Raw genomic sequence first — 23,620 nt, 5'->3', positions numbered from 1 at the left:
CTGTTTGAGAAATCCTGTTTTAGTTTGTACTGACTTCACTAGTGCTTTTTTTGTAGCCTGTTGTAAAACTAGGCAAATATCTAAATGAGTTGATGTACCCCCTGGAAGACCTCCATGTACCCCCAGGGTACATGCACTCCTGATTGAAAACCACTGGTGTAAAGACTTATGCACATGCTTAGCTATATGCACCGAGAGTCATTGAGACTATTCACAGTATGTAAAGTTAAGCATTTGCTTAATCTGTGCAGGTTCAGGGCCTATCAGCATGATTGTATCTCTATATCCCATTTCCATCCTTCTCACCAAGCAGACCATGGCTCCTTATTAGCCTTCTGGGTATCACTGATCTCAAATAAGAATGGCTATGCTGGGTCAGACCAAAAGTCCATCCAGCCTAGTACCCTGTTTACCGACAGTGACCAATGCCAGGTGCATTACCAGGTGCAGGACCAATGCCCCACTGAATGTTCTCACAAATCACAACTGAACAGATGATTTAAATGGGTCATGCTTCATCACATCACATGGAAAAGTTTAAAATTAAAAATAAAGTCATTAAAATAAGAAAGACAGTTATACCATTTCTCTTCACACCCTCCTTTTTTTTTCTTCTCCAGTTTCAAGAAAACACTATTGTTGTGATATTTATGAGTCAGATTATGTAAAGGCATCCAATAAAACTGGAATTAACTATTTTAGATGTTTGTGATGATACTATACTATGACCTTATTGTGTCTGCTTGGACTTTCCCCACCTTCATTTGTTCATTAAGTGGATGTAATTATATTGAATAAATCTAAGGAGGCTTCCCTATTTATATTGGAGGATATTCTTGTATTGGAACGTAACTGTGAAGAATTAGCTGACATAATGCTGATCACAATTGACCCAGCCAATGTAGAGTAGGACAAATTACAGTCATCTTTTGGGCAGCTAACTTGATCACAATCACGTTTAAACATAATATGATTTTGTAATGCAGAGCATCCAGCTGTAAGACTAGTCTCCTTTAGAATACAATGATTGTTTGATTTATAGAATGGGGTTTGTCTGCGATTCACCAATTTTTAACATATTCAAAAGCTCTGGATCAAATAGACCAATTTTTTGGTAAAGATAGTTTGGTTACATTTTCAAAATGTTAGAAGGAATTTGTACAGAAAACATTCCTTTTTGCATATGAAAATCGCTGTCTCATGTTACATGGCTCATTCTGATGTAATTTCTTGTAGTCAGTGAGTACTGACGTCACGTTATCAACTAATCTAGGTGACAAAACTACATTAATTAGAATATTATATTAGGGAAAATGTATTAAATTATATGTACAACTACCCTTCTAATCAATGACTACACTAGTATTTGTTAAACATGCTTGATAAACAAATCCTTGCAAGAAACCCCTGATAAACTGCCTACACTCTTACAGCAGCTTTTGAAGCAATTGATACGCTGGTATTCTAAGCACTGCGTCAATTTTAAAGTAATTTGCCACATAACAGATTCACATTTTTTTCTTTTGTCCATGCATTGTGTGTGTTTGTTTGCTTTTTAAAGATCACAATCCAATTCCCGGTTGATACAATTATTAGGAAAAGTGACATACTTGGTATCTGAGACAAGGGCCATGTTTACACTACAAAATGAAGTCGACCTAACTTATCTTAGCATACAGCTGCCTCCAGAGTCATCCCTAGGGTATGGCAAATTGGGCTGCCTCTCTCCTACCCCTCGGTTGGGAGGTGGGGCTTGTCCTTGACCCCAGATCCCCCTAGGGATAATCTTGGCTGCGCTGTAATTACACAGCTTGTGCATGTCTATACTTTGTTCCCTGTGTTGGCGGTGCACATCCTCACCAGCAGCACTTGTACTGATTGTACTATCAGTGTGGGGCATTGTGGGATGGCTCCTGAAAGCTAGTAACAGTCAACAAAAGCACTGCAGTGTCTATACTAACGCTGTGCTGACCAAATTACATCGATTTTGACTCTACATCTCTCATGGAGGTGAAGTTATCAAGTGGGCATAGTGGGTCAGTTATGTCAGCTGAAGTGAAATTTAAGTGTAGACACTTCCATAGCTAGATCGACGTAAGCTGTCTTGCATCGATTTAACTCTGCAGTCAGGATTGTCAGCGGTCTAATTTTTGACTGGAACGCCAGGTCAAAAAGGGACTCTGGTGGCTCTGGTCAGCACCGCTGACCAGGCTGCTAAAAGTTTGGTCGGCGGCACAGCAGGGCTAAGGCAGGCTCCCTGTCTGCCCTGGCTCTGCGCAGCTCCCAGAAGCAGCAGGCATGTCCAGCTCCTAGGCATCAGGGCCAGGGGGCTCCACGTTCCACCCTCGCCCTGAGTGCCAGCTTCGCAGCTCCCACCATGGCCAATGAGAGCTATGGGGGCGGCGCCTGCAGGCATAGGCAGAGCTCCCAGGCCCCTGTGCCTAGGAGCTGTCCATACATGCCGGCCACTTCCGAGAGCCGCCTGAGATAAGTGGCACCCAGCTAGAGCCCACACTCTGAATCCCCTCCCGCACCCCAACCTTCTGCCCCAGCCCTGATCCCCCTCCCACAACCAAATTCCCTCCCAGAGCTCACATCCCCTTCTGCACCTGAAACTCTTCATTCCCAACTCCATCCCAGATCCTACACCCACAGCTAGAGCCCACATCCCCTACCGCACCCCAACCTCCTGCCTTGGCCCTGAGCCCCCTCCAAAAGTCCGAACACCTTGGCCTCAGCCTGGAGCCTCCTCCTTCACCCCAAATCCCTGATCTTCAGCCCCATTCCAGAGCACACATCCCCCTAGCCGAAGACCTCGCCCCCTCCCAACCCCAACTCCCTCTCTCAGCCCTGAGCCCCCTCCCACATTCTGGACCCCTCATTTGTGGCCCCACCCCACTGGAATGGTTTACCTAGGGAGGTGGTGGAATCTCCTTCCTCAGAGGTTTTTAAGGTCAGGCTTGACAAAGCCCTGGCTGGGATGATTTAGTTGGGGATTGGTCCTGCTTTGAGTAGGGGATTGGACTAGATAATCTCCTGAGGTCCCTTCCAAGTCTCATATTCTATGACTCTATGAATCAACCCAGACATGCAATACTAGGCGGTCCCACCAGTCTGTGCTTGTTTGCTGGGTCCAGAATCGGTGTTCCACTGTACCAACCTGCCTCACTGCAGCATGATAAACTAATTGCCACATCCCGAGGTTTTAGGAATGCGTGTGTACACGTCCTCCTCACAATCTTCCTCATGCTGGCGGCTCCTAGTTAGGCTCTGCACATACTGCAGGATAATGCGCGAGGTGGTTATAATGCTCACAAAAGCAGTACGCAGCTGAGTGGGCTCCATGCATGCCATACTACGGCATCTACATGGATAACCCAGGAAAAAAGGCGCAAAATGATTGTTTGTCGTTGCTTTCAAGGCGAGAGGAAAGGAGGGGAGACTAACAACATGCACCTAAAACCACCTGCGACAATGTTTTTGCCCCGTGAGGCATTGGGAGCTTAACCGAGAATTCCAATGGGCAGCGGGGACTTTGGGATAGCTACCCACAGTGCACCACTCTGTGAGTCAATGCTAGCCACGGTATTCAGGACACACTCCGCGGACCTAATGCACTTAGCAGGGACTGTATAAACATCGACTTCTATAAAACTGACCTAATTTCGTAGTGTAGCCATGCCGTTAGTCTGTTCCCGCCTCTGGGGAGAGATAGGAGTTATGCCTAGTTATCAAATTGGCCAGGCCTCCATACACTCTGGGGGTTGTGCCTGGGTACTACAGAGGCTCCTACAGCCTCAGTGACACTGGCTACAAATGGAGTTTGCTCTTGCGGCTGTGGCCCAGATGCTCTCCGGACATGGTTTGGATTCTCTCCCGAATCCAGAGCCGCCCTAGAGGGAGAGAGGCAGAAATCTGCAGCACCCGCTCCCTTCTCCCTCGGGGCGCATGGGAGGAAGCAGTGCAGCCCGCAGTCCCAAGCTGCAGCGCAGAGCGCTTCGTGTGAGCATCCCGCAGCCCTTGCACTGCACCGGCACCAGCCCCAGCTCTGCGCCTTCCCCACTATCAAGCAGTAACGCTGCAGCAGGCTCCCGCCTCCCCTTCGCCGGTGGCTAACAGCGCTTGCGCCGCCCGGCTCCTCGGCTTGTGCTCCAGCTGCTGCCCCGCCATGGCCGCGTCCTCCTGCCGCCCCGCTCCGCCGCGGCCCGCCACCCACCTGATCTTTGACATGGACGGTCTCCTGCTGGGTGCGTAGCCCGCGCCTCGGCTGCTCCCGGCCGCTCTCAAGCCAGGCTGCGGCCGTGCGGTTCGGCCCCTTCCTGCTGCCGCGCCGGGAGAGGGGCCGGGCGCAGCCGCTCGTGTCCCTGTCCAGGGGTGGCACGGCGCGCGCTGGTGATTGAGTGGCGCCCTTGGCTGCTAGCCCTCTCTCTGCGGGGGCAAGCTCGAGCTGGGTCCCTCCCTGGGCTGCTGCTATTCAGACCATTGCTTCACTCTCCTGTGCCCTCCTCCTCACTGAATAGGGCTGCCACCAGGGCGTGCTGGGGTAGCTGTGTAAGCCAAGCCCGCTGTGGGTTTGAAAGGGGTTTTCAGTCCCCAGCCTGCGAGAGTCCTCTGGCCTCCTTGGTGTGTAAGGTACCGGGCTCGAATTCTGATTTGAGGGGGAAGCCGCGGGAGAATTTACAGCTCCAGTGCAATAGGCAGGACTGGGGCAGCTGTTTTGGAGAAACACATTATTAGTAGAAAAGTTGGTGTGTAGGCTCGGTCTCATTTCAGCCGGGTTGGTTGCTTCCTGTAATAAGTAAATAAAACACACTGTTCCGCCCTGCTGCCTTGAATGACTACAGCTCTACAGTAGTGCTGTAACACTGGGCCTTGATGATTTTCACTAGTTCGTGGGACTGTTCGTGTATTTAAGCACGTACATAAGTGCCTGCGGGATGAAAGCCTTATTTTGCACCATTACTGTAGATTACTGTAATCCTTGCGCACGGACTTTGGTTCTGACTTTGGTTGACGTGTCATAATGTAGGAAACCAAACTTTTCACCTGGAAGAATTCTGGGAAAGCGTGGTTTGGGTTTGTATGCCTTTCCTGGATGAGAGAGGTCTTTTTGGTTTAGCCCACCGTATACATTATTTTTTCTGTTTCCCTTCTGGAAAATATCCATTTTTACCCTTCCACATTCATTGTCTCCATTTAATTTAAAGGGACATCAGTTTAAAAATATTGTGCAAACAAATTTATTTACTTGTGTTGCTCATAGTACCTTACGTTGTATAAGAAAAGAAAAAAAATATTTAAAGGCTCATTAACGTGTTACTATTTAGGTACTTTGTTCACCTTTTGCAGTTCTCTCATCCCAAACAGTGCCAGTCAGTGAAGTCAGTATCACATGTTTATACTCAGTTTCACTTTCAGGTTCTGAGTGCTGCACTCCAGGGGGATATTAATTTGTCTAAACCTCACTGTTTTCACTGATTTTTTTTAATGGAAATATTTATATTGATCTATAGGATTTTTTTCTTTTTAGTTTTTAGTATTTTTAATTTAAATAAAACTTTTACAAACTTCTAGCAGCCCTGATGCTCCTCAAAGTCAGAGTCTAATTTATCAACACGAGTAAAAATTTACTCCTGAGGGAATTCTGCACACAATATTTTATAATTCTGCGAATTTTATTTGTCAAATAAATGTGGAGGCTCCAGCGCGGCATTGGGGTGCACAGGCCACTGGCTGCACACAGGTGGGAGATCACTGGGCAGCTCCCCCTGGGACACAGACTCAGTGGTGAGGCTGGGGTGACCGGATGTCCCGATTTTATAGGGACAGTCCTGATTTTTGGGTTTTTTCCTTATATAGGCTCCTATTACTCCCCACCCCCTTGTCCTGATTTTTCACGTTTGCTATCTGGTCACCCTAGGTGAGGCTGCACCCAGCCAGACATAGCACAAGGACCAGGCCTGCCCCAGAAATACCCCAGGCCCTGCCTCTCTGTGCCAGTTGCACCAAGTGTGGGCAGGCAGGCTCAGCAAGGCAGGATCCAAGTGTGGAGGGGCTTAGTGTGGGGGGATCCAGGTGTGGGTTGAGAGGGCTCTCTGGGTGGGTCAGTCTGGTTGCGGGCAGCTCAGTGTGGGATCTGGATGCATAGGAGCTTGTTGGGGGTTTCTAGGTGCAACGGTAATGGGACTCTGCAGGGGGGTCTAGGTGAAGGTGGTTGGGGCTCAGTGGGAGGTGGGGTCTGGGTGTGCAGAGGATAGAGCTTGGCAAAGAGGTATGGATGTGGGCTCATTGGGGGGTCCAGATGCAGCTGGATGGATATCTGGGTGCAGGTTGCTCGTCAGGGTGGTCCAGGTGCAGGGGAAGTGGGGCTCATCGGGGACGCTTCTGAGTGTGTGTGGGAGGGAGGCTTGGCAGGAGGGTCTGGGTATGAGGGGATCCGGCTGCACTGTGGTTGAGCGGATGGAGCAGAGGATCCTGAACAGGAATCCCTCTCATTGCAGCTAAGGAGTGATGGGTGCAGGAAGCGGGGGGAGGGGGAAGAGAGGGGAGAGAGAGTTTGCAGAGTTTCTTGCAGCCGGGGGAGAAATCTGGGGTTGGATCTGACCTGGCACTGGATGCCATGCAAGGGAAGAGGAAGTCCTGTCCTCCCCAGCCCTGCTGGGACTAGCAGCTGAGCCGAGCGCAGGGTAGGAGCCACCACCTGGGTCTTCCCTAGTCCTGCCTCCCCACAGTGATTTGCCTCTCTGCTGGCTGCCTTTGGCCCCTGAAACATACTGCTGGGGAGAGTCAAATTACTGCTCTTGTGGCTTCCCTTTGCTTCCCTGTCAGAAAGACACTTTTCTGCAGGGGACATAAATTCTGCACATGCGCAGTGGTGCAGAATTCCTCCAGGAGTAGTGTATGTAGGTCTTGAGCTTGCACATATTTATATATATGAATAACTTTATTTTCGTGAGCAGTCTCATTGATTTTTAACTGTACTTCTCTTGTATAAGTGTGTTCAAGATTAGTGCTTCAAGTTACAGACTGTCCAAAGGCATTTTTCTGAAAGACCATACTGTCTCTCACTAAAAATAAATAATACTTGAGATTCTGTCTTTATTAGGTACCACAAAATGAAATTAATTAGTCTTCTGAGTCTTATTTAATCTCCCAGACCCAGGCGGTTCATACAGTGAGGCAGCTTTAAGAATTTCCTAGAATGTGAGCTGTACATCATACTGGGAAATTAATTATATGGGATCCCAAATTCTTGGACCTGAGATTGCTGTGTTTGGGACACTCCAGGTATTAAACCTGCTCTTCACTGTTATTAAATTAATCTCTCCAGGCTGTTATAGATAAATACCCCAATTTTTGTGTCACTTTCTGGATTTGTTAAAATAAAAGTCAGACTTCACCTACAGCATCTTGTGTGCAGATGCTCTGATTTAGTGAAGTGCTTGGGCCAGCTGGATTAAGACTAATTTTTTTCCCTTCCTTCAAACTGTGAAGTAGTTTTCAGATTAAAATTGTATTTTTCAGTAATTCTTATACTAAAATACTAATATGATTCCTTCTTAAAAATGAAGGAAACGTACACACAGAAAAATGCATTAAAAGAAGAGTAATATGAAAATGGGAAAACAATAATATTTGTTGTTCAAATTAAAATATACTTTAGTGTTTTCCACTACAAGGCACAATGGGACACCCCCTTAATGACTTTATCAATGCACACCATTATAAATTAGTTATCAGAGTGTTTATGGCTTGTTTCAACCTTTAACTGTCTTGGGTTCTGTCACAACTTTAATATGATCTCTGTGAGTATACATGGTAAACAGGAGCTGTGAATTTCAGAAAGCAAAAGGTCAAGCAGTCAGGTGGCTTCCAGAATTTGATCCTATATAGTGGTTCTGTCTTTCAAGTGGTTAAAAATGTCTGGAGCAGGGTGGATTTTATTTAAATCAAATTGACTTAAATCGTGATTTAAATCACTATTCAGCACGACTCGATTTAATCATGGTTTTCTACATAAAAGTTCATTCTTGTAGGTTGTTATAACCTTAATACATATTCTTCACAACTCGGAGATAGATGTAGGCTTCATTTTTAGAAGTTAGAATAATGGAATCATAGAATATCAGGGTTGGAAGGGACTTCAGGAGATCATCTAGTCCAACCCCCTGCTCAAAGCAGGACCAATCCCCACACTATACATTTTTAAACAGTGACTTATTTTGAAAACTTTTCAGATTAGTTTTACAGCTAAATCAGAACATGAATGATTGTTTGCTTTTTCATTTACCGAAGGTAATTGAAGCAGGTATTTATGAAGTCATTGGCAGGCGAACTATCTCCAGTGCAACAGGTTAATTATTAATATTTGGAGGATTTTCTTGCCATGCTTTATTAGGAGGAGAACATCACCAGACAGACATTTAAATTGTTTTATTTAACTAAAACAACAATGTAAAGTATTCTGGATTTTTTTCTTCAACAGCAAACATATAATATTTTAACAAAACAAGCGTATGTCCCTCGCTTCTCACATTTATCTCCAGACTTCTCCTTATGCAGATCTATTCCGCTCCCAACAATCCTCTATTCATTGAACTTTTTGAAACTTTGCACTTTTAGAGAGAGGTAAGGGATTGACTCTGTGTACACAAATTTGCAGAGGGACAATAGAGTTGAGATATGTTATTTCTCTCCTCTGTATATTTATTTATTTATTTATTTAAAAACATTTTTGCTGTTAACCAGCATGTTACCTCTGGACACACAAATCCACAGTTTAAGAACTGCAAAACTAAGCATCTCTGATGGTATCTTCTCGACTGAGCACTGAGACCCATTGGGTAGATAGAAAGATTAATCTAAATAATCTATACAGAAGCCCCTGGAACCCCATAAGATTGGGTCTCTGAATCCATGAGCTATTGGAACTCATTTACAAAACTTTTCTTAAGCATTACATAAATATATTGTCTCATACTATAGAATTAGAATTTATAATCCCTAATCCATGATGGGATATCTTTGAGCTATAATGTATCTTAATTAAAACTCTCTTTAGATAGTTTTTTTCCTCAAAAAGCATTTTATCAAAATAAATCTGTTTTAAATAAAAATATCCATTTTTTTGTTTAAAAAAACAAAACAACAACAAAACCATTGATTTTTATCCAGCCTGGTCTGGAGTAATTACATTGTTTTTTGGAGAGAGAAATGAGTGGTTAGATACTTATGATATTCTCTTCTAATTATGTACATAGCCCTATTAGTGCTCTGAGCAAGAATGAGCAGCACAGTAATATTGGCATAAACATGGAGTGAGATCAGTCTGACCTTTAATTTTGGTTTGATGTTTTTTATATTAAATTAATGTTAATAGTGTAAAGGAAGAAAATATCTTTAACCTAAATACTGCATATGAAAGTTGAAGAAATAATTTATATACATACTTTTAAATGTCAAGTGAATCTGCATGGAAAAACATTTTAAAAGAGCATGGCCAAAATTTCAAAAGCGGACGCCTCAAACTAGGCCTTTGAATCCTTTGTTAGGCACTTAAAGAAGTGGCTTGATTTTTCAAAATTATTGAGCATTCAGCCGCTCCCATTAAATTGAATTGGAGCTACTGAGTGCTCATCATTTTTGAAAATTCTTGGCACCTATTTTTATGCTTAAACTATTAGCAAAATTGTAAGCAACTAATTTTGAAAGTCTTGGTCTAAGGTCTCCCAGATTTAGTGAGGAAGTTTTAACAGTTGATTTGTAATTTCTGCAATATTGAAAATTGAACTTGCTTTGCAACTGATCAAGGGGCAGCAAAAGTTGTGAAATGTATCAAGTTAGTGCCTGTCTTTCCCCCAAGTTCATTTAACATAGTTGAATTTGATAAGTTGTCCTTGATTTCCATCTTGAGATGTCATCTGAACTGGGCTAGGGGCAGCAACTTCTCTGTTCCCTGTAACCATCTATGGAAATCCATCCCCATTTGTCTGAGTCCCTCTGTTACTCTAGTCATGTCACTGTGTAAAGCATGCCCCCCTCACACACTTCAGTACAGTGTATTCGTAATAATTTTGGTTCTCTTTCTGCAGCATTTTTTTCCTTTTTGGTTTGTCTTCTCTTTGCCCTTCGGCTAGTGGATATAATTTTAGCGTGTGCCCTCCTTTCCCCATTTTTAAACACAATTTATCATGTGCACATTACCTGCAGAATCTCCCTAATTAAACAAATAAAATAAATAGTATTTTTATTGGAAACTCTCACAGTTCATTAATTATAGTGAAACGATCAGTCACTGCTCTAATTTACAGTAGTAACATTTGTTTAAAGCCTGTCTTTTATTTTACATATGCAGCAAGATTTAGTAAAGTAGTTTAAAAGTGGTGCAGACTTCACTGTGTAGTACAACTCCCAGAGAGTAGGAATAACTAAATTTTAATTTTTGATGTACTGCTAAAGAGTTTGTTTTTATTTAAACAGCATTTTTATGGTACAGAATCACCACATGCTTTCCCTAAAGCAAAGGAGAATATTTTATTCTTAATAATAAATGCTCAGAGCTTATATGGCAGGTTATTTTTAGGACCCTTCAGTTTTTGCTTATAGAGACCTACTTTTTACAATTGCTAGAATCTAATGGAATTACATTTCTAACCACATGTTTTTTCATCACTCACTGTGTGGGTTAGCTGACTGAAATAAAATCCAAAGAACAGAACGGCTTTCAGACACCTACACGTAGTTGATCCATTTAGTATTTTTAGGGCATGGTGTCTCTTTTGTTTGATCCCAACATTTCTGCACATGAGACTAACATTGAATATATGGAAGCAGGAAAAAAGTCTACTGAATTAGGATAAAGTATACAACAGCTAGCATAACATGCCTTGAAGGATATCTATATTATATATGTATATATGATATGTCTTCTAAACTTACATATGTTGACTTTCAAGTCAATGACAAGCATGATATTTTTATAATACTAGATAATAGCTTTTTCAATGTCAAGAGTTCATTATCATCCAGTGGCTCCAAACCATAAAGATTCAACTGGGATTTATCACAACTGAATGCCTCGTTTATGTAAGAGGAGAGGAGACTGTGTGTGTAGAATTTTTTGTTGTTGTTCCGCATTAGTCTTCTTACCATCTGTTATGACTGAGTAAGCTAAAATGGAATCGTTATCATTTTGTATATTAATAGAATAATGTTATTTGGCCTTTTAATGTGTAGACAGAAAGAATGATCTGAAAAGTAAAGGCACTTCTTCACTGGCAACGTTAAAGCACTGCAGTGGCAGTGCTTTAACGTGGTTCGTGTAGTCGCGGCACAGTGCTGGGATACTCTAAAAACAGGGGCACCAGAGGGAGGGGGGGCAAGTGGGGCAATTTGCCCCAGGCCCCCAAGCCCTGGCCCGTCGGTGGTCCAGGTCTTTGGCTGGCATTTCGGCGGCGGGGGGCTCTTCAGTGCTGCCGAAGACCAGAGCGACTGAAGGGCCCCCCCGCTGCCAAAATGCCACCAGAAACCCGGACCGCCGCCGGGTGAGTACAAGCGCCACAGCTTCCCCACTTTGCCCCAGACCCCCTGAATCCTCTGGACGGCCCTGCCTAAAAAACCCACCTCCATGAGGGGAATACCTACCAGCACTTGCAGCGCTCAAGGAGGTGTTTTTTCACACCCTTGAGCGAGAAAGTTGCAGAACTGTAAAGTGCCAGTGTAGAAAAGCCCTAACCAACATCTAGCTGCCTCTGTCTGATGACCAAAGAACAGTTGGAAAATCCTTTCAGGAAACATCATTAGAACCATTTGTGTTACTTGCCCAGCATTACCCAAAACAGGTGTTTTGAATGGGGTTGGGTGAGAAGAGTATCTAGGAATACAGCAGTCTTAATCAAGAATACCATTTTGTTTCACTATGTACATATTGAAAGGATTATATCTGCACCCAGGAGAGCCACGTTTAAAAGGACTGCAGCTGCAATTATGGGGCTTTAGTCCTTCTTACTCTGGCTTTATGCCAGTGTAACTACATAACCATTTCTCCTGATTTACACTGGCATAAGTGAGAAGAGAACTGGGCCCGCGCCACTTCCCACAGCTCCCATTAGCCGGGAATGGTGAACCGCCACTGGGAGCTGCGAGCGGCCACTGGGAGCTGCGAGCAGCTGTGCTTGCAAATGGTCAATGTAAACACTTGTCTCGCAGCCCGCCAATGGATTATCCTGATGGGTCTTGTGCAGCCTGTGGGCCACAGATTGCCTACCACTGTTCTAAATTGTTACCTCACTATAGGGATGGGGATGACATGAGTATATTTTGAAATGCTTTTGAGATGAGTTCTAAATTGAATTGTGTGGCCCTGAGGATGTGGTATGGTATCTGACTTCCTTATCAAATCTGTGAGCCTCTAGCACATCTTCTCCAGTTCCAGGCCATAGTGTTACTGACACTCTTGTTCTATCTGCTTGGTCTTGCGTTGTCTCCTCATCCCAATGCTGCTTCTCCTGTTTCCAATCAACAAGTCACATGGCCTCCAAGCACAGCCTTTCTCTCTCAAACTTCAGCTTATCTTCCTCCTCTCTGGTTTCTGCAGAATTGATGAACACAGTGTGGATGGAGTCCGGCTGCTGTACTGGTGACTGCATACACTCCCATTGGCCTTTTCTCTGATTCCCTTTGTCCCCTGGGGCATCTGCCTGCCCTACATGCAAACTGGGACCCTCTACTGGGTACTGGTCTGGGTCTGCTACCCCATTTCTTCATGAGCACCCCCTCAAGTGTTCGACCTCATGCCCTTACCTGTGTTTGAGATGGAATCGTGTCATTTCCCTCACTCTTAAACAGAATAAGGGGATAAGCCACCCCGTGCATCAACTGCATTTACTGAGTTTGTCACCTGTGGTTCTTCCCTTGGGAGCTGGTGACCATTGGTGAATACACTGGCCCAGAACAGCCTTCTTAAAACTAAGTATTCTTTGCTTTGCTCCTATTGTTAATTATAACACGAGAAAAAGGGATTTAAAAAACAGCAGAAGGTATATATGCTTATCTACCTTACACAGAGCCCGATGTAGGCCTGTCATACCTTAGCCTCTAGAGTCTGGGTTCACCTTCACTTTCTTTCTCTGTGCATTACTTAAAATTCAGATGCAAGTTGTGTTGTTCTCCTCCTTGGTTTGGTTTTCTCAGATTGGTTAACCTGTTCAGTTCAGTAGAAGTCAGGGATAGCAAAATTAAAGTCAATAATCCTGAGTTATTGTCTACCTGTTTGCATGTATTGAGATGCTTATTGAATTAACTCAGTACGTGTATACGGTAAGCCCTGCAATAACTAGGTCAAGAGACAGTAAACCCTCCTCACAAGAATCAAACGCCTATGACTTCTAGTATTCATAAATTAATACAGGCAGCTCCAAATCCATCACAATGAATAAGATATGCACCTCTGGACAGAAGAAGATTTAATTTTGCCCTTTTTACTCTTATCCTGTTCTTATTAGATCTTAAATATGATATGAATTCTGCAGCCTGTGCAGTGTAATAGTGGGTAAAACTGAGCTCATATTTGAAGATAAACCACAAGCACCTAAAATAATTTATTCAAGAATATTGTGGAATTTGTCAAATAAATTTAAATAAATACATGGATTTATTTATCAGCCCACCTCAATAGCTGAGGAATAATTTTTAAATAATGCCAAATAATTCACAATAGTAACAACAGTTATCTAGGGAGGAGCATTCAAATAAGTATGTTAGGTCTTGATCGGGGTGGCTCTAGCTTTTTTGCTGCCCCAAGCACGGCAGTCAGGCAGCCTTTGTCAGCTTGCCTGCGGGAGGTCTGTCGGTCCCGCGGCTTCGGCGTACCTGCCACCGAATTTTATAAAATCTGTGCTCTTGTAATTTGCTCATTAATGTATCAATATGCAATAAGCCTAATTACTGCACTTACTTACATTTGGAAGTCTTTGAGTTCATCCATATGATACATTAGTCTGCACCAGTGGGGTGTAAATTCTAGTATGCGCTAACTAACTGGCCCATGCAGATCCGGCTGATGTGCACGTAAAGTTCCCTATTGTATGTTAACATAGTACTGTTTGAAACAGGACTATGGAAACATGCATTAGGGAACTTTTAGTGCATTTAGGAGAGTTCACATGGGCCAGTTAGTGTGCAGCATGCTATTATCTACTGGACTTTACACTAGGGATTGGCAAGGTTTGGCATGTGGCCCACAAGGGTAAGCCGCCGGCGGGCCGGGCCGGGCCAGGCCGGTTTGTTTATCTGCTGTGTCTACAAGTTCGGCCGATCGCGGCTCCCACTGGCTGCAGTTCGCTGCTCCATGCCAATGGGGGCTGCGGGAAGCAGCGTGGGGACGAGGGATATGCTGGCCGCAGCTTCTTGCAGCCCCCATTGGCAATTGCCTACCCTTTGCCAGTACATACAACAATAGATTCAAATGTTGCTAATCAGTGTATTTTGCATCATTGTTTATTAAAAGTAAATAGAAAATTAGAGCAGGAGGGGGTGTATTTAATGCAAATTCCACATATTTTTTCTTTCTTAATGAGATTCTAATCTACCCATGACCTTTTTATTTACTGCATCTTCTGATTATTTACATCCAAAGCAAACTAATTTGAAAATTATATACACACAGAGCATATGCAGTTGTAACCACAGACCAACATTTTCAAATCTCTTCGCCTACAGCGGGTTTCCCAAAATCCATACTTAGACATGAATAAATGAGGCCTGATTTTTTAAAGTGCTGAGCATCCATATGTCCCATTGAAATCTACAGGAGCTGTACGTGTTCAGCAATGTTGAACAGGGGAAAGTTTTAGAAGATTGCTAGTTTATAGCCTCAGAAGTTTAATTCATGAGTGCAAGCCGTAACAGAGAACAATTTACAGGGGATTGATTGTTATTTGAACTGGTGCTATATGCTATACTACAGGAGAAATAGGAAAGTCTTTAAATGTCTCATTAACATTATAAAACAAAAGAGTGTGCCCATAAGCGAATACCACTACAGAATTCCCATCAAAGTCCTTTTATACAACAACCTCCCATGCTACTTGTGCAAAATACAGAAAGGGTACAGATACAGTAACAGATACAGAAAGGGTAAACATTTACTCTTTATCTTCTATTAGTGTTGACAATGCTGGCAAGAAAGCAAATATGAAAAATTCACAAGAATTGAATAATAATCCCAATTGCATGAATTAGTTAATTCCTTCTGTGCTCCAGAAACAATAATTCCTCCCTTCCAGCTATTCTTCCAGAGTTCTGCAAGTTTACACTGACTCAGCTTCTACAGACAAGTCATCTACCACACATTCTCCTTTCTTAAAGGGATATAGCCAGGTATATAAGTTTAGGATAAAAGTGCATGCTTCATTGTTTTTAAAAGTGTCAATTCCCCACTCCATTCACTCCTCAAAAAATCTGCTATTAAATATCTGTATTTTCCTTATGCTTTACTTTACATTAAAATAGAAATGTCCTGCCTGAATTGGTTTGTTAAATTCCTTTCAGGGTGAAGGAATGGTGTCATACCTCACAGTTTGTACAGAACATAATTTTCCATTTAAAATCTTTTACCGCTCTAAGTCATGGTGATGGGCACTACATAAAATTAATAGCTACAAATGGTTTGTGTACATAGTTCATTGATCTGCATCAAAAAGTGTAAATCAGGGCTTGGCAATGTTTGGCACGCGGCCCACCAGGGTAAGCCCCTGGCGGGCCTAGCCGGTTTGTTTACCTGCCACATCTGCAGGTTCGGCCGATTGCGGCTCCCACTGGCCGCGGTTCCTAAGGACTTGTTTACATGAGGAAATTTACCGGTATAAATATACGGCTATAATTTTACCAGTATAACTCTCTATGTGGAAACTTTCATTCCAGAATAATGGAACTTTCACTTGGGTGCTTTTCCAGTCTCAGCCTGGGTTCTTGTTTGTTAGCAATGGATTTTTTGACCCCAATTAAATTATTTAGGTTACACTTACAGTTAACTTCTTATAGAAAACTAAATACAATTTTCAGGCCCAACAAAAAAAACCCTTCAAAAACAGACTTCAATGAGAAACTGCAGAATTGGAATTAATTTGCAAACTTGACACCATCAAATTAGGCCTGAATAAAGACTGGGAGTGGCTGGGTCACTACAAAAAGTTATTTTCCCTCTGTTGATACTCATACCTTCTTGTCAACTGTTGGGAATGGGCCACATCTACCCTGTTTGAATTGGCCTTGTTAACACTGACCCCTCACTTGGTAAAGCAACTCCCATCTTTTCATGTGCTTGTTATTTATACCTGCCTACTGTATTTTTCACTCCATGCATCTGATGAAGTGGGTTATAGCCCACAAAAGCTTATGCCTAAATAAAGTTGTTAGTCTCTAAGGTGCCACACGGACTCCTCGTTGTTTTTGTAAATACAATTTTAATATTCTATTGTTATGATATAAAATACTGAAAATTGCAATAATGGTGCTCTCTATTACTGTAAAATGTATTTTATAAGGGATTATAAAATCCCTTATATTGCTTATTATTGCAAGATTTATTGTATTTACTTACTAGTTTTTTTATGGTAATTTTGATACAAAGGATGAAATTATGGCCCCACTGAAATTCAACTCCTGATAATTTCTCCCTGAGCATCAGTAACTTCAGAAACCCTGTCATCATGTCTCAGTTGATGACAGCTGAGTATACCAGAGTCAGGACAAACTGCTGAGAAATAGGGCAGACTCACCCGAAACTGGTGGTTACTTGTTCATTAGATATACCAAGCCAATAACGAAAGTAAACTTCTGTCTCACCACATTGGTTATCAAGAAGTCAAAAATGCAGTGTCCTTAGGCATTCCAGCCACCACCCAGACACTAGCCTTTATGATGAGTGGTTATTGAAAAGCCAGTTTCATCAAAGAGTTCTTCTGATCCCAAGAGATCAGCCACATAGCCAGGTCAATGTATAATTCAGATCTTACCCTATAATCATGCTTTTGCTAATCTTTTAGTAACTAAAATTCAAAGGTTTATTTATAAGCAAAAAGAAGAAGAAAGTTTAAATGGTTAATAGGTCATATATAGGGCCCTACCAAATTCACAGTTCAGTTTGGTCAATTTCAAGGTCATAGGATTTAAAAAATCGTAAATGTCATGATTTCAGCTATTTAAATCTGCAATGTCATGGTGTAACTGTAGGGGTCCTGAATCAAAAGGCAGTTGAATGTGTGTGGGGGGACAAGGGGAAGCTGCTGGCGGCCGTGCTGGCTTCAGAGCTGGGCAGATGGAGAATGTCAGCTGCTGGCCAGGAGTCCAACTCTGAAGGCAACACTGCCGCCAGCAGCAGTGCAGAAGTAACAATGGCATGGTATGGTATTGCCACCTTAACTTCTGTGCTGCTGCCTTCAGAGTTAGGTCCTCGGACAGCAATTATGACTTTCCGGCCACCCAACTCTGAAGGCAGCAGTGAAGAAGTATTGCCACCCTTACTTGTGCGCTGTTGCTGGTGGGGTGCCTGGCTCTCCAGCCACTCAGCTCTGAAGAACATAAGAACGGCTGTACTGAGTCAGACCAAAGATCCGTCAAGCCCAGTATCCTGTCTTCCAACAGTGGCCAATGCCAAGTACTTCAGAGGGAAAGAACTGAACAGATAATCATCAAGTGATCCATTCCCTGCTGCCCATTCCCAGCTTCTGGCAACAGAGGCTAGGGACACCATCCCTGCCCATCCTGGCTAATAGCCATTGATGGACCTATCCTCCATGAACTTATCTAACTCTTTTTTAAACACTGTTATAGTCTTGTCCTTCACAACATCCTCTGGCAAAGAATTCCACAGGTTGACTGTGCACTGTGTGAAGGCAGCACAGAAGTAAGGGTGGCAATACCGCAACCCCCCTACAATAACTTTGCTACTCCCTCACACCCCAGTTTTGAGTTAGTACTGCCAGTTTGAGAAACGCTAATCTCTCCCATGAAATCTGTATAGTATAGGGTAAAAGTAGACAAAAGACCAGATTTCATGGAGGATAACAGATTTCATGATCCATGACACATTTTTCATGGATGTGAATTTGGTAGAGCCCTAATCATATACATACAACCATTGCAAAGTTCTTATATCATGTTTGTAGCAGTGATGGAATAAACTGCTGGCTTGTAAAGTCTCTGGTAACTTCCAAAAGATTGGTAGAGAACCCTGCAAATCCACGGATATCTGGATCAGATGCGGGTACAAATTGAGAATCTGTGGATATCTGCTTTATATCCGCGGACCATTTTTGTAGATTGTGGATCAGATGCAGATGCAAATTTTGTATCTGTGCAGGGCTCAGATTGGAAGGCCCTCAGACAGATTAGAATGCTCCTTTTAGTTGTTAATCCATAGTCCAGAGTATTAGAGCAGGTAAGAGGCATCATGGAGATTATTTTATACCCTCTGCCGTGTGCTTGGAATTTTAATGTCCCAAAACAAAGCTCAGAGCATAGTTTGTGAAAAATTACTGGCACAAGATGGAGTCCAGGGCACATGAGCAAGTAACATGCACTTACATGCCTTGCAGCCATTACCCATATTCTGGCTGGGGCATCCAGAGGAAGGCTCACCAGTCTGGACAAGATTCTTCTATGTTTGTCATAAACAGATAGTTAAAGGTTAATAGAACAGGAGTACTTCATGTCTCTTTTGCCTATAAAGGGTTAATAAGTTCAGTGAGCCTGGCTGTCACCTGACCAGAGGACCAGTCAGGGGACAGGATACTTTCAAATCTTGAGGGAGGGAAGTTTTTGTGTGTGCTGTTAGTTTTTGGTGGTTGTTCTCTCTGGGTTCTGAGAGTGACCAGACGTGCAACCAGGTTTCTCTCCAATCTCCCTGATACAGGTTCTTATAGATTCAAAATAGTAAATACTAGGTGATAAGGCGAGTTAGGCTTATGTTTGTTTTCTTTATTTGCAAATGTGTATGTGGCTGGAAGGAGTTCAAATGCGTATTCGGCTGGAAGGAGTTCAAATTTGTATTTTGCTGAAAGGATTTTAATTTGTACTTGTATACTTAGGCTGAGAGGGTATTCCCAGTGTCTATAGCTGAAAGACCCTGTGACATATTCCATCTTAAATTTACAAAGATAATTTTTACTGTTTTTTCTTTCTTTAATTAAAAGCTTTTCTTGTTTAAGAACCTGATTTTTTTTTTATTTTGGTGAGACCCCAGGGGACTGGGTCTGGATTCACCAGGGAATTGGTGGGGAGAAAGGAGGGAAGCGGGAGAGAAAGTTTAATTTTCTCTCTGTGTTAGGATTACTTTCTCTCTCAGGGAGAATCTGGGAAGGGGAGAGAGAAGGCAGGGGAAGGTGAATTTTCCTCTCTGTTTTAAGATTCAAGGAGTTTGAATCACAGTGATCTTCCAGGGTAACCCAGGGAGGGGAAGTCTGGGAGAGGCAACCGTGAGGGAAAGGGTTTACTTTCCTTGTGTTAAGATCCAGAGGGACTGGGTCTTGGGGGTCCCCGGGCAAGGTTTTTGGGGGACCAGAGTGTACCAGGCACTGGAATTCCTGGTTGGTGGCAGCGCTACAAGTACTAAGCTGGTAATTGAGCTTAGAGAAATTCATGCTGGTACTCCACCTTTTGGGATGCTAAGGTTCAGAGTGGGGAATTATACCATGACAATGTTGTTAGAGTGAAGTGTCCTCTAATGGGCCATCAAGCTTGAATAGTCTATTCACAATGAGCTGGCCAGACTGGATGCAAATTATCTTGATATAAATATATAGCAAATATGCATAACTTCAGGTACAATAATCAGACATGGATTTAAACAGGATAATCATACTTAGCAAATCATAACTTTTCCTTCAACACCTTACATGATGTGCTTTGTACAAGATTTGTTGCAATTGTCAGTGGCAATATTAATCATGTATGTGGTTATATTTCAATCGTATAGCATCACACCATCTCCTTCATTTTCTATCTCTCTCCCACTGTCTATTTCAGTCTGATGTGTGCAGCTACTGCTGATTTTCACTGCTATTGAGATCGAAATTAGGCTTAATATCTCTTGACTTTTCTACAGGAGAGTCTTTCTTCCTCTCCACAGTGTGGCTTATGTACTTGTGACTCAGATAAGGATTTTTTTTTCTTTGTAGGCGTTTGTCCAATCATCCTTTGTTTTTACTAATCAACTAGTTAAACTCTGCCAATGCAGGATTTTTCCTTATTATGTAAGTGTTTACTAATGTTTAGTTCATTCTACTTCTAAGTAGTTCAAACCACAAGGTTTCCACCACTGTCCTTGCAAAATTTAACCACAAGCTAATTGATAATTTTCTTCCTTATTCTTAGTTCCGTGTACTTGTAGCTATGCCCTCTTCTATTGTAATAAATAAATTCCTTCCTTCCTTGGTTGTTGACTTCTGTCATGTGCTGCTTCTCCCATGCTCAGATTACCACATTTACTTCTTCCTCAGGCAAGCTATACATATTTAACTTATGTATTCTTTCCATGTAAGTGTTTCTTGCCCCTGTCTTTGTTGATCTTACTTGAATTTCCTGCAGTTTGTCAATTTCACATTAGTGATAAAATGCTCAAGACTAAAAAAAACTGTTACTGAAGTAATCACATTCATGTGGACAGAGGACTGTTATAGCCCTCTCTCACAGTGCCTCTGTATATACAGCCCAAAATTGTCCTTGTCTCCTTTGCTGCCCTTTCTCATTGCAAATTTCTATCTGTTTTGCTGTCTGTTACTTAAGTCCCTTTATGTATCATTACTCTGCCTCGCTGGTGTTTGCAGCTCCTCCCAGTTTAGTGAATGTATTAAAATGCTGTTTATGCGCTCCCTTAGTTTATTATTGAAGACGTTAAATAGGCACTAGACAATTTACTCTCCCTCCAAACTTGATACTTTCCCATATATTAGCAAAAACTATGAGGAGTCCTTGTGGCACCTTAGAGACTAACAAATTTGTTTTAGATTCCTGGTTGTTTTTGCTGATACAGACTAGCATGGCTACCACTCTGAAACCTTTCCTATATATTGTAACTCATTCATTACAATCCTTAAATAAGTCTTGAGTGCATATGTCCATGTTCATCTTTAAGCAGATTGGATTCTTTTTTAGTGAAATTTCATGTAACAGTATGTGAAATATTTGATTAAAACCCAAAGACATCTACCTTTCGTCCATTTTTTTTTTTAGTTATAGGCAACCAAGTTTCTCTGGCAAGATCAGTTGTATCTAAACATTTGGTGATGCTTCTATCTACCGGTCTGATGCAACCATCAATTGATTTCCAATAAGAGAGTAGAAAAGAAAAAATTAACATCTTCATCATTGTTGTCTTCATTTCTTTTACCACCTCTCTAAAGAGACTCTTGATCTCATTTTGTTGTTGTTGTTGTTCTTTTCTTTTGTTTTTAATTTGGACTAAAATCTCTAGGAATTATTCAACGTTCTTTAGGATTCTGTATCCTGCTATTGCCATCATTTGTCCTGGCACCTGGGAAGGTAACATAGGATCTTGTTTTGTTTATGACACAGATCTTAATCTAGTTTCCTCATTATGGAGTAGTTAGTCTACAATATGGAATCTTTATTTCAGCTGGCTCCCTTTCAATAATTGAACAGTGGTTAGCAGTAATACTGCTGACCCTCTCTGGGCTTCTCTTTTATTCCTTTCTACCTCTGATTTAGTGAGGACAGCATACTTGTTGTGGATATCAAGATTAACTCGTTCTGCACACATTTGCCTTCTATTCTTCTACAGCTTCTAGTATTCCTTCAGTGTCTGATATTTATATATAGGGTCCTACCAAATTCACAGTCAGGAAAAATACATCATGGACCATGAAATCTGGTCTTTTGTGTACTATACTATACAGATTTCATGGAGGAGACCAGCATTTCTCAAACTGGGGGTCCTGACTCAAAAGAGGGTGGAAGAGAGGCAGTTGCAAGTTTATTGGGGGGATGAGGGGATTGCGGTATTGCAACCCTTACTTTTGCACTGCCTTCAGAGCTGGGTGGCCAGACAGCAGCATCTGCTAGCCAGGTGCCCAGCTCTGAAGACAGCACCCCACCAGCAGCAATGCAGAAGTAAGGGTGGCAATACTATACCATGCCACTCTTACTTCTGTGCTGCTGTGGCGGCAGTGCTGCTTTCAGAGCTGGGCGCTGCCAGTCTCCGGCCACACAGCTCTGAAGGTAGTGCCTCCAGCAGCAGCAGTGCAGAAATAAGGGTGGCAAAACTGTGATCCCCCTACAATAGCATTACAACCCACCCCTACCCAAACAATACCCTTTTGGATCAGGACCCCTAGAATTACAACACCTTGACATTTCAGATTTAAATAATTGAAATAATGAAATGTATTATTTTTAAAATCCTATGGCTGTGAAATTGACCAAAATGAACTGTGAATTTGATAGGACCCTATTTACAGAGTACCCCTCACCACAGTACCTTGGTACTAACACTTGCAAAAAGTTACATCTAAGTGAATCCTGGTCTTGTGAAAGCTTGGTTCAACTACTGAATATAATTTATTTCTTTAGTTTCCTTCTTTTCTTGTTTTCCCCAGTTTTTGCTAGGGCAGGAGATCTCTTTGAAAAGGTCATCTGGTAGGAAGTCTTTCTAGGGCCTTCCATTGAGAGAGTCTTACTCCAGCTCTTGAAAGTTTCTCCATGGGCACCAGTAACAATTCATCTTCCTTAATTTTCCACCTATCCCCCATCTGTTGTTTAAACTTACTATTTTCTTCGGGGTAAGGTTCCTGTGAAGTTGGATGTACTTGTATGAGTTCAGCTTCCTTTGTTTGTTTCAATGATTTTCAACGGCTGTCTATGCCCTCCCTCCATATTTTTCCCTTAGAATTGAAATAATTATTTAATACATAGTTATTTTTTTATGATCTTCATTTATAAATGAGGACATTGTGCCTGTTCCATACTTGACTGCCTTCCTTGAATCCTTCATTGTGCCATTCTTTATAGCAGCTGTTGGTTTTTTACTTCAGAATGTCTGATCACTGATTAAAACCTGTGAATGACAAATCCTTCTGCTACCCTAGGTACTCGGCTCTGCAGCTGCCCTTACTGCTAGGCAATGTTTTCTGTTTGAAATTGTATTTCCCTTCTTTGTTATTTGTGGCACAGGAACAAATCCATTTAGCACCTAATTCCTATTGAGAGAAACTCTTCATTTTGCATTGCTTGACTCTTGTTCCATTGCTGACTGATCATTAAGAGAAGTCTCTTGAAGGGTTTGGGTTGAGTATAGAAGTAGTAGTACTGATCAGGAGTATTTCTAATGGAGAGAGGACTCCAGTAATAGCTGGAAGAGAATGGAGCCAAAGAGAGAGTTTATTTAGGGGAAAGATGTCTACAGTGTATCAGAGAGAAATGAAGGAAGTCAGTGTTAAGCATGGAGCATCAGTCTGATCATGTGTGAGCGATTTCCTACATGTAAATAGTTTGAGGTGGTGGTAAAGGTCTTTTATTATGGCAAGTAAAATGATATTTAATTGACTTTGGAATTGCTTTGCTGTGGAATATGTACATTTGACATCATGGTTATGCTTCGAGGCAA

The 23,620-nt window shown here is 42.3% G+C and overlaps 2 protein-coding genes across 4 annotated transcripts in view; one reads left to right on the top strand and one right to left on the bottom strand.

The window, feature by feature from the left end:
• STS (steroid sulfatase) overlaps positions 1-4,632 on the bottom strand; it is a 182,845-nt gene extending 178,213 nt beyond the window's left edge. For all 3 annotated transcript variants that reach the window (XM_030572287.1, XM_030572271.1, XM_030572280.1), the window contains exon 1: positions 4,217-4,632. The gene's annotated coding sequence lies outside the window, so the exon portion shown is untranslated. The remainder of the gene's footprint in view (positions 1-4,216) is intronic.
• Positions 4,122-23,620, top strand: part of PUDP (pseudouridine 5'-phosphatase) — a 145,814-nt gene continuing 126,315 nt past the window's right edge. The window contains exon 1 of the mRNA XM_030572322.1: positions 4,122-4,247. Within this exon, the coding sequence (XP_030428182.1) occupies positions 4,169-4,247 (79 nt within the window). The 5' untranslated portion in view covers positions 4,122-4,168. The remainder of the gene's footprint in view (positions 4,248-23,620) is intronic.

This window comes from Gopherus evgoodei, chromosome 1, assembly GCF_007399415.2.
Source record: "Gopherus evgoodei ecotype Sinaloan lineage chromosome 1, rGopEvg1_v1.p, whole genome shotgun sequence".
Classification (NCBI taxonomy): Eukaryota; Metazoa; Chordata; order Testudines; family Testudinidae; genus Gopherus; species Gopherus evgoodei.
The sequence above is the reverse complement of the archived record's forward strand: the minus strand, read 5'-3'. Positions and strand labels throughout refer to the sequence as shown.